Source organism: Scomber japonicus, chromosome 20, assembly GCF_027409825.1.
Source record: "Scomber japonicus isolate fScoJap1 chromosome 20, fScoJap1.pri, whole genome shotgun sequence".
Taxonomy (NCBI): domain Eukaryota; kingdom Metazoa; phylum Chordata; class Actinopteri; order Scombriformes; family Scombridae; genus Scomber; species Scomber japonicus.
In genome coordinates this window covers 18,579,998-18,590,834 of record NC_070597.1, presented here as the reverse complement: position 1 = coordinate 18,590,834, position 10,837 = coordinate 18,579,998, and the positions used below count along the sequence as shown (strand labels likewise).

Genomic DNA, 10,837 nt, shown 5'->3' with positions numbered 1-10,837 from the left:
TTTTTTCCTGGGTGTTGCCTGCCTGCCTGCCCGGTTTACAACTTTGGAGTTTCACCGGGAAGAAGGATAAGTCGGGAAATATCTGCGACGGCAACATTTTATAACTTTTCGGGAGCCAAATCGAGGCCCGTTCACTTTGCTAACCCTGTACTTTTTAACTCACATTTGACCGGTTTGTTTTAGCCGCCGTTAGCCTGCGAAGCTAACTGAGACCGAGCTGTCCGATGCAGGCCATTAAGTGTGTGGTAGTCGGGGACGGGTAAGTTAAACTGTGCTTTTCTCCTCGTTTTGACCTCTAAAAATTACCCACTTAGCACAAATATGGCAACAGTTAAAGGCTAACCTGGTTGTTTTCGTTGACCCAGTTAGCAACAGTTGGCTAGCGGCTAACAAGCCTGTTATAAACATGCCAATATGAGCGACAGCTGGTGTTGTTCCTGCTCTTCGGTCCAGCTGGGTCACTTACACATTTAGCACACATGACGCAGGCTGCCATGTCGACACACACCTATAGACAAGCCTTTCAATGATCATGTCTGTCTCATCTACCACACAAACTTTTGGCTTTGGGACAACTTACTCATTTGATATCCAGCCACAAAAAACGACCACGACTCTAGTCACAAATGTAGCTAAAGTTGTAACTTTAAAAAAAATCTCAAATTATTTAGTTTGACCAACAATACTAAAATACCCAAATAATCCAGTTTAATAGGGCAGGGCGTCATGGACAAAATCAAATATCCAGATCTTTTTTTTTTTATCTAAATACTTTATCTATATTGTAGAATGAGTACTAAAGCTTTCACAGGATATTTATTCAATGAGATTTTTGATAAGTGATAATCTGTAATGTGGATATCATGACTAAGTGAGTAAAGGCAAATAATAGAACAGTCTAGTAAGTTAAAAACTAAAGAGAAATGCAGACACATAAAGCCTAAGGAGTTGTTACAAGTGTAACAAGAAAACAATATATGTTTAGTTTACTATCTTACAACATATTTTACATATTTTGTATTCTAAATTTCTTGTTCTATTTCTTTTATTATTTAAGATTACTTAGTTGTGTGTACTTTTGACTGTTGTGCATGAAAACACAGGCAAATTCCTTGCATGTGCAAGTCTACTTGGCAATAAACCTATTTCTGATAAGATAAACAAAAATGCCAAATCGTCACATTGAAGAACCTGGAACCGGTCAATCTTTAGCATTTATGCTGGAAAAACGACCGAAACAATCAATGAATGATCAAAGTGGACTATTTTCTGTCAGCTGTTTGACCGATCATGTAATAGTTTTAGCTACACTTACATGTGTGTTAAGCAACAGAGTGATATCTTCAGTTCTCACATATCAAACAAAGTAAAAATCGACAAGCAAATAGAAACAAAAAATGAGAAAGTAATATTGCAAAATTGCCTAAAATATCTGTGAAAACAGTCACCGCTGAGTCAGCATAAACCTGTTCTAACTAACTCGTTAATCTATCAGGCAAGACAAGGTGAATATATCATACATTAGGGCTGCAGCTAACGATTGTTTTCATTACTGATTAATCTGTTGATTATTGTCTTGATTAATCGATTAGTTGTTTGGTCTATAAAATGTCAGAAAATAGTGAAAAATGTCAATTGGTGTTTCCCAATGTCTTGTTTTGGCCTGATCAACAGTCCACAAACCAAAAATATTCACTGTCAAATTCAAGAAGCTGGAACTGGAGGAATGTAGCATTTTTCTTAAAAACAGACTCAATTTTTGTCAATTTATTAATTGTTGCATTCCTAAAAACTCTAAAAACTCCTTCTTGTTGCCTTTATTTCACTGATTAATTCACTACAGTTCTTGAAATAATGAGTGAGTTAAGATAAAGCCGCAATTCTCATTCTGAAGTTCTCATTGTACTTTCTCTGTCAATCTCTCCTCCTCTCCCTCCCTGCCCTCTTTTCTCCTCTCAGGGCGGTGGGTAAAACATGCCTGCTCATCAGCTACACTACCAATGCCTTCCCTGGAGAGTACATCCCCACAGTGTAAGTAACCCACATATTAACACCCATCATGAGCAGCCGTGGTGTGGAGATAGAAATATAGCAAAGTTTAGGTGACGAAGCTACCAGAGTTTGATGAGAAATACTTCAACGTCATTTTGGTTTAATTTGGAACTTAATGTCCACCTTCCCTCCCTTCAGCTTCGACAACTACTCTGCCAATGTGATGGTTGATGGGAAACCAGTGAACCTGGGCCTGTGGGATACAGCAGGACAGGAGGACTACGACAGACTGAGACCACTGTCCTACCCACAGACAGTATGTATACGTCTATAAACAACCACACAATGTTAGCTTCACTTTGCCAGCATTGATTTGGGGTCATTCACTGGTCCGTAACGCTTCAGACAGACTCTGTGCACTCAGCAGAGTAGAGCCTTGTATCCATAGTACCTATATACACTGTCTGGAGGACGGCTGGAGGAAGTGAAAGGCAGCTCTTGTTTGCCCCCCTTTGTCCTCGCAACAAACTGGCCTCTGTGTCGCAGGGAGCTGAAAATGGGAGTCAGTTAGTAGTTAACAGGTCTTGTCTAGATTTGTGGAATAATGTATGTTTGGTGTTTTAGATTAGTTTCTGGTTATTGTTGCCTCAGTTGATAAGACACATCTCCGTAGTGCTGATGAAGTTACACATGTTGAATTGAAGTTTTTATTTTGTGATGTTGCTGTCTTGCTAACAGTGTCGTTTTCCCTTCACAGGATGTTTTCCTGATTTGCTTTTCACTAGTCAGTCCAGCCTCTTTTGAAAACGTCCGTGCCAAGGTGAGAACAGCCTGCTCTAGTAATGGTTGTATTAGGTTTGAGAAAGAATTGTTTAAGGGACCCTTGCAAGGTTGAAAAATGAACAAATCAATTACACAATTGACTATTAGTTCTTATCAAAATGGTGATGCTTCTTTAGATTAAATGAATGGATTGATGTGGATTATTTTGGTAAAGTAACAGGAATACGTCTTAGTGGACATTTGTGTCTTCTTGCTGTTGTTGAGTTTCTCTGACTCTGACCTCTGACCTCACCCAGTGGTACCCGGAGGTGAGACACCACTGCCCCAACACGCCCATCATCCTGGTGGGCACCAAGCTGGACCTGAGAGATGACAAGGACACCATCGAAAAGCTGAAGGAGAAGAAACTCTCCCCCATCATCTACCCCCAGGGCCTGGCCATGGCTAAAGAAATAAGTCAGTATTAGCTTTACATACATGGATTCAAATTTAGAATCATAATACTGTCTGAATTTTCAAATTGAAAGAGAGAGCGGTACTTTTGGTAGTTTCCTAAACCCATAAAGAAATGATGCTGAGGCCTTTGTCTTATATGTTTCTCCTCTCCTCTGCCCACCAGGTGCAGTGAAGTATCTGGAGTGCTCAGCTCTGACGCAGCGCGGCCTTAAGACAGTGTTTGACGAAGCCATCAGGGCGGTCTTGTGCCCCCCACCCATCAAGAAGAGGAAGAGGAAGTGCGTTGTATTGTAATGGGAAACCGCAGGGAAGTGGAAAATACAGTTGCAGTCAGAACTCGCCTACTCGGAGGGAAGAGGGTGTTGGCGGAGGTTCCCCGAATATCAATTCACCCCCCTGTGTCCTTGCTTATATATACATATATATATATATCTATATATACGCTCCGGTAGATGAGACTCGTGTCTGAAAGAACTTGAAAGATTTAAGTAGGTTTAAGAAGGTTTTCCTGTGAGATTTGGTTCCCGGCTGCTTACATCAGTCCAGTCCTTTCAGACACGACATGAATGAAGTGACTTTGCTAAGGCCTTGGTGAATGTGAGGGGGATTTGATTTGGGTTTTAAGGAGTAATAGGGAGGATTTTACTAAGAAAACAAAAACACTCATGTCATTTTTCTCAGACATTGTTCGAAGAAACACTACTTGAACGTGATTTTTATCATGAAGTTACCGTAGATTTAACTCTAAAGAGAGGGACGTCCTGCGCTGCACTCTTTCCCCTACACACTAAGAGATTCCTGCTGCCTTGATGAAATTTTACTTAAAGAAAACATTTTTTTAGAACATCTAATTTCTCCTTTTATTTCATGGTCAGTCTCTTGTCAGCTGTGCTTGACGGACCATTTTGTTTACATGTGTCACCTGACCAGACTGACGTGTCGCCAAATCTCAGTCAACGGTCATCAATTTGTCGTGGCTCCACGAACACTAAAACCCTTTTTTATTTTGCTTTAACTTGTACAAGATATCACCACGCAGTCATGAAGAGACAGTTTAACCCCACGTGAAGAACTTTAAATGACTTATAACGTATTGTAGCAGCTGCTAAGATAAGTAACGATTATTCTCTACAGTGAACGAGCGTTTAAAGCAGTTTCTGTTAGATATTTTAACAGATAGTTGGCCTTGTTTTGTCCCTTAAAGCTTTTTAGATGAACCACGACATCCCTGTGCCCATCGCTCTCATGTCACTACGTGTTAAGAAAACACACACAGTGTTTCATGGCTGACTGTCGGGCATGTGAAGGTGCCGTGGAGACAGTTGAAGATTATCAGTCAGCAGAGGCTTCTTTGTGAAGTTTAATTAACCTAATGGTTTTTGTTTGTCGCTTCCCTGGCCTGAGATGTGACTGTCGTGTCGTCAGCAACACATTTTTACTCTCCAGTGTTGTTGCCTGGTACACTCTCCATTTTTCTGTAGGTTATACCAAACATTCAAGTTCTTACTAAATTATTCCTCAGAGAGTTCTTTGGATATTTAGGCTTTATTCAGTATATGATGCTCACTTTGCTCTCATGATGGTGTGTAACCATGTCGTTTCGACCCAATCTACTACTGTGTTTCCAGTTAATGAGCCAGACTATAAACACTCAGAGTTTGCAACTGATTTTAATGTATCTGTTGTACAATTTGACCTTCAACAGTAACTTTTCAGCAAATGCATTTTCATTTTTAAATGAGCACAGATCAAAATGCATGAATGCTTCGGGCAGCCACTGTAAGTCTTCATTTCAGTTTAATTTTATCAGTGTTTAATTGGCGCAGTGGAAGTGCACACATGGATTTACTTTCTTGCTAAATGTGGTTTCATTTTCACAGTGTAATGTGCTGATTTTTTAAAAAGTAAATAAATTCATTGAAAATGCTTTTTTGAATTTAATGTCTTCTGTTTATAGTCTATGGTAGACTGCCTTTTCATTCAGTAAAACTGTCAGAAAATAGTGAAAAATGTCCATCACACTTTCCTGTGAGCACATCAAGATGTCTAATAACTGTTTAGTCTGACCAAAAGTCCAACATATAAAGATAAAAGATTTACAATGATTTTAAAATAGAGAGAGGAATATGTACTCATGTTCGAGAAGCTGGACTCAGCAAGTGCTTAGCTTTAGCCACGTTAGCTGTGAGGTCAGTATGTCAGCTGGTTAGCACATCGCTATGGTCCTGATCAAAATAAATATGACAACTATTGGATGGATAGCCATTAAATTTGATAAATATAATAATGGTCCCCAGATGATGAGTCTTAATGACTGTGATGTTCCTCAGATTTTCCATTTAGTGCCACCAGCAGGTCAAAGATTGTCCAATACCTCAGTTTATTCCAAATACTAGCAAAACTTAAGACACTGACATTTATTCTTCGTTATACATACTAGTGTTTTATGCCAGTTGGCGAATGTTAACATGACCACACTAAACCAAAATGGTAAATATATTAAGACTTGCAAAACATCATATAAGGCACTGTCATTGTGAGCATGTTAATTTTTATTTCAAGTTCAGTAGACTGTCAACTTTAAGTCGTTTAAAAAAGTGCTTCAACAAATCAATGATCAAAGTTCTAAAAAAAAACAAAAAAACCTTAAAGATTATTTTAATTTCTGATTAATCTGAGTTATTTTCTTAATTGATTAATGGCTTGGTCTATAAAACAGTAAAAATCATCATCATTTCCCCCATCATAATTTTCAGTGCCTAACTGATTTGTCCAGAGAGCCTAAAACCCAAAAGTGTTCAAATCACTGTTATGTAAAATGCAGAAAAAATTCAATGAATTGTTGCAGTTCTAAACTTAACTAGGACATTTGGAGTGAAATGTATTATTTGCCATCCCTTGTGATATTGTGTTGATCTAGATCCAGCTTGGTCATGGTTTGCTGGCTTTGGCTTTCCATTGATCAAACACCAGCTGAGCAGACACTGCATCTTCAACTCCCATTCCTATTAATGTAAGAAAAAAAAGTTTTAAAGTTAAATAAAATATCAAATTGAAAAAAACCACGTCTCACGATAAGGAAGACATCAGATATGGCTTACCGAGGGACTTGAACACAGTGGTTTTCTCTCTGTGTGCAGGTTTTGTCCCGTTAACAACATCTCCAAGCTCTGCAAACACCTCCGCCTGAAAACAAACCAACCCAGTTCCACTTTTTGCACACATTTTCCGCAAAGGGAGCCAAAAACATACGCCTCAGTTATCTTATCACGTCAGTCAGAAAGCACAATGACAGACTGACCCCAGAGAGGATGACGTCACCCGACTCGGCCATTGCTCCCTCCCTGCTGTCAGTGTACACCACCGCCTCCTTCATCAATGAGTCGTCCAGCTCTCGCCAGTTTGGCCTGCAGGCTCCCACAGCTGCTCAGCAACAGCAGACAAACACAGAGTTGTTACAAAGTGCTATAATTCAACCCAAATCTCTCTTTTGAGTGCTAAATATGGACCTAAATTGCTCACATTTTGCAGAAAGGTTTGAATCTTGCATATTTCCTCTTTAATTGTGTATGTATGTTTCACTCACCTGCCACATGGGCTCCTGGTTTGACCCACTGACCGAAGAGCACAGGCTCTGTTGCTCTAGTTACTGTCACTATAGCGTCCGCTCCCCTCACCGCCTCCTCCACTGAGCCGCACACCGTCACAGGGCCACTGACAGACTGGCTAAACTTCTCTGCGCTCTGTTTTCTGTTGCTCCACACACGTACCTGTGGTGAAGAGCCAGGAGAAGTATGACAGTGTATAACCAAGAAAACATTAAACAATATAAACAGTACTTTAGAGAGGTTTGGTTACATTTCAGGTTTAAGATTCAGTGTCTGTCCCTCCAGACTTGTAATAATTGTAAATATGTTTATCGTTAGATGTACTAGATCATTTGTTTAAAAATTGGTGAACTGTTAAGGAGGACATATTGACAGCCAGATGGGTTACAGTTTTGTTTTGTTTGCATGAGTCACACACTTCATTCATCCACACATTGCATTCATTACTGACTTAGCTGACTAATATTATTATATTTTATCTGAAGTTGACAGTAAATGTCATTTTAAAAGCTTTATTCATATGTGATTCTCTTTTTTGTCACTGACTGAGCCAGAGAGGTCTGCCACACAGAGCACACAGAGGTACACTGCTAAAACCTCTACTTTTACTTTGGTACACTTGGAGACAAGACGTGTGATGAATCATATTCTAGTAGATTTACTGTATAAAAAAAGAGTGTTTTTCCCACTACAAAATTGTGTATTCAGTATCCTATTTTTAGACTAATAAATGTAGTAATCCATGCTTACACATTCCATTCACTGGTTCAAGTGTATTCAAATTAAACCATTAACTGTGGTTCTGTGTGACGTTTACATAAAGAAGTTACTAGTATATTACATATATATACACATGTATATACAGGGAGATAAAAATCAGGCAGTAAGAGGCTCATAAGTGATACTGCAGAAAGGGATTAGGCAGAAGAGGGACTTGAAGTGGGACAGCTAGGTTTCTTTGTGTGTGTGTGTGTGTGTGTGTGTGTGTGTGTGTGTGTGTGTGTGTGTGTGTGTGTGTGTGTGTGTATTTTGTGTCAAACAGGCTTCTGTTCAGACTTTGCTTTTTAAAGCAAGTCTAAACATTTTTTATATACTGTACCTCTTTAAAAGAAAATATTTCAGTGAAGACATTGTAATGACTCAGGGCTTGGTGGCCTGCACCCAGGATGGCCAAAACTTCTGCTCCAGGAGGCATCAACATCTGCGTTAACACACACCATGACAGAAAAGAAAAGAGTGTCATAGTTAGAACAGAAAAACAGTGAATAGATGTTTAAATGTCAGACACGTTTACCAATGACTACCTTAGCAGAGATGGCCGAGACTGCAGCTGTCCTCATGGCTGTGATGACGTCTCCATCCATGACCTGCAGATTGTTAAAGCATTGAGATCTGAATGTGAATTTGAACAGGTCTTCAGTCATCTGCATGCATCAGTTGTACCTACAGCCTTGACATTCCCATACTCTGGGTCCAGCAGCAGCACTGTGGCTTGGGTGGCTGGCAAAGTTGAACCATCCTCCCTCTTGTAGAAACACACCAGCTTTGAGCACAGGACTCCATCATTCTCCATGTATGTAGGCATCACTCCCAGGAACCTGCAAACAAAGTGAGTTCGTGTAATGACATTATTAATGTGTTTTCTTCTGACCACACTTGGAGTCACACCGCAGCCAGACCTACCCGCTATGTTTCTGCAGGGGCACGGTGGTACGCACAGGCTGGATCACTTCCGCGCTGTCCCGTTTGGAGAATTTCCCCAAAGCGACCTCCAGACGCGGGATCAGCTCCCTGTAACGCAACAGCTGCTTCACTTCATGCTCCCATATGATAACTGGAGGTCCGGCCATGTTTCCGCCTCTGACCGAAGAAAGACGAGACTTATGAATAGTCCGGAGTATTCGGTCCAAAGTTCGAGTCGCTGCCTGCAGTGGTGCTGCGTTCAAGAGCCGCACTGTTTGACCCGATAGTTTGTAACTAAGTTAAATACTTGAAGGTGAAACAGCATAACTTGGAAATACTCAAGTACCTCAAAATTACAATTGAGAACAGTAGTCTAGTGAATGTAGTTACTTATTTTTCAGCTTTGTTGTACTTACTGAGATATGAAGATCAGATTTCACGTGTAGGCTGATTACATAATCACATGACCTTAAATCACTTGTATTTTGATTATTTCAAAATTAAAGAAGGAAGTCAAAAATTACAAAATCCACATTGCATAAGGTGTTATGAAGTGTTATAACAAATAGTGGCTCTCTGGAAAAATAGCAAACTGTTTTTGCATAAAAATGTAAACTTTTCAAACTATGAGCAGTCAAACGAGGAGTGGAAATCACTTTTTCGTCAAAGTTAGAGTGGAAGCGGCAGTTAGCTTGAGTGTGAGAAGCAGTAAAAAATAACCTTAATTTTTATTTTAAAAAATTCGCATTGAGTTTACGCATAATTTTAAAGAATATCTGAATAAAGTAAACACTGTCAGAATCTGCCGGCTTCTGTGGCTCTCACGGTGTTTTCGTTTTTTGGACAGGGGTTACGGTTTTCTCACAGTTTGCAATTGTTCGGGACCTTGTCAGAAGCCAAATTCTTCAGAATTTTGAGAATTTTTTCCAAGCAGACTCTCAAATCGCCGTAGCAACCGCAGGGCCTTTGAAATAAATATTTGTCCTATGCAATCTTATCTAAAGCCAAAGAAGTGACTTTCAAAATCTTAAATAATATATATCCTTCCAATCATGTCTTACATGAAAGATTTAACTGTGATAACAACTTATGTGGATTCTGTGGAAGAGATATTGAGACTAGAACATACTTTCTTTTGATGTGAACATGCATACCCATAATTCATTACAACTAGATCGTTTTACCTATTTGTTTCAGGTTGCTTTCTCACCATTGGAACTGCACCAGAGTTCATCAGGCAGTGAAACAGTGACTGTATGATTTCATATTGTGTCTCAACAGGATTGTTGTACACGTAGAAAGGTTTTCCAAAGCAGTTGTGCCTCTTTCAGCCAAACCATTTGACTTCCCAACAGAATACCAATTTACAGAGGACCAGAGGCCTGTACTACGAAGCTGGATTAAAAGTTGAATATGGAGAATGAGCAGAACACCGCCATCTAGTGTCTCGAGATCGTAGTCGCAACAACCAAAAATAATTCCAGCAGTCGGGTTGCCAGGTTCGTTGCCGAGTGTGTCAATCGATCAGCCTGTGCCATGTCAAGTGATGAATCATACAGAGTAACGACTAATTTCGACCAATTAATTTTTCAACAGTATTTAACGTTAGTAAGTCTTCAACTGGAAGTCTTTCTTTGAGTGGTGTGTAATCGATTAGCTAGCTAGCTCCCAACTCAAAATGATTGCTTGTTTCTGTAACCTGATCGGCGTGAGCAGACCAGTCAGTAAACTACACGATAACCCATAATGTATTTCGTTCCTACCCAAACTGAAATCAGCAGGCTGAAGCGGATTTTATGTTAGCTCTAACTCTGTAAATATACCACTTTATCCACATGTCTAACATTTTTAGGCGAGAAAGTAACCCTTTAGATCCACAATGTGACGTTAATTTGTCAAAATAACATCTGCTTAAAGTTTTGTTCCTGCGAATTCGGAGCCACTCAAGTTAGCCGTAGCGAGTAACCCACTTCCGGTCATTTTCACAAAATAAAACACCCGTTGCCTTTTATTATTAAGAAAACCATAACGATAGAGTTGGTGCTTTTATTTTGAAAACAGGAAGCGAACATACCCTCGCTGTAACTGACTTGAAACCACCGAGGTACATTACATTGTAACGCCAGTGGGAGTAGCACTTTATTATGTCTATGGTTAAACCTGGGGAGCATACCTATGTTTCCCGATCGCGGCTAACTCGGTTGCTAGCTCGGCGGCTAACTCGGCGGCTAACTCAGCTAACTCGCTAACTGTAGACGGGATTATCCCTATGTTCCCCGTCACATACAAAGCGGGGAACATAGGACCCGGAGAAG

General features: G+C 39.9%; 2 protein-coding genes across 3 annotated transcripts; one reads left to right on the top strand and one right to left on the bottom strand.

Moving 5' to 3' along the window:
* Positions 1-5,157, top strand: rac1a (Rac family small GTPase 1a). The gene is made up of 6 exons (XM_053341212.1): positions 1-259; positions 1,960-2,031; positions 2,191-2,308; positions 2,750-2,812; positions 3,072-3,231; positions 3,395-5,157. Exons 1-6 carry the CDS (start codon positions 225-227, stop codon positions 3,523-3,525), a joined length of 579 nt encoding a protein of 192 aa, XP_053197187.1. The 5' UTR covers positions 1-224; the 3' UTR covers positions 3,526-5,157.
* Positions 5,158-5,898: 741 nt separating this feature from the next.
* Positions 5,899-9,006, bottom strand: crym (crystallin, mu). 2 transcript variants are annotated; one of them, XM_053341210.1, is made up of 9 exons: positions 8,939-8,978; positions 8,523-8,793; positions 8,287-8,437; positions 8,144-8,206; positions 7,939-8,040; positions 6,818-7,001; positions 6,533-6,654; positions 6,333-6,417; positions 5,899-6,236 (listed from the first exon to the last, which is right to left on the bottom strand). In XM_053341210.1, coding segments are annotated over exons 1-9 (1,053 nt in total). In that variant the 5' UTR covers positions 8,940-8,978; the 3' UTR covers positions 5,899-6,162. The 2 variants fall into 2 exon arrangements, with proteins under 2 accessions (XP_053197185.1, XP_053197186.1); XM_053341211.1 differs by having other exon boundaries at positions 8,523-9,006.
* Positions 9,007-10,837: the final 1,831 nt, after the last annotated feature.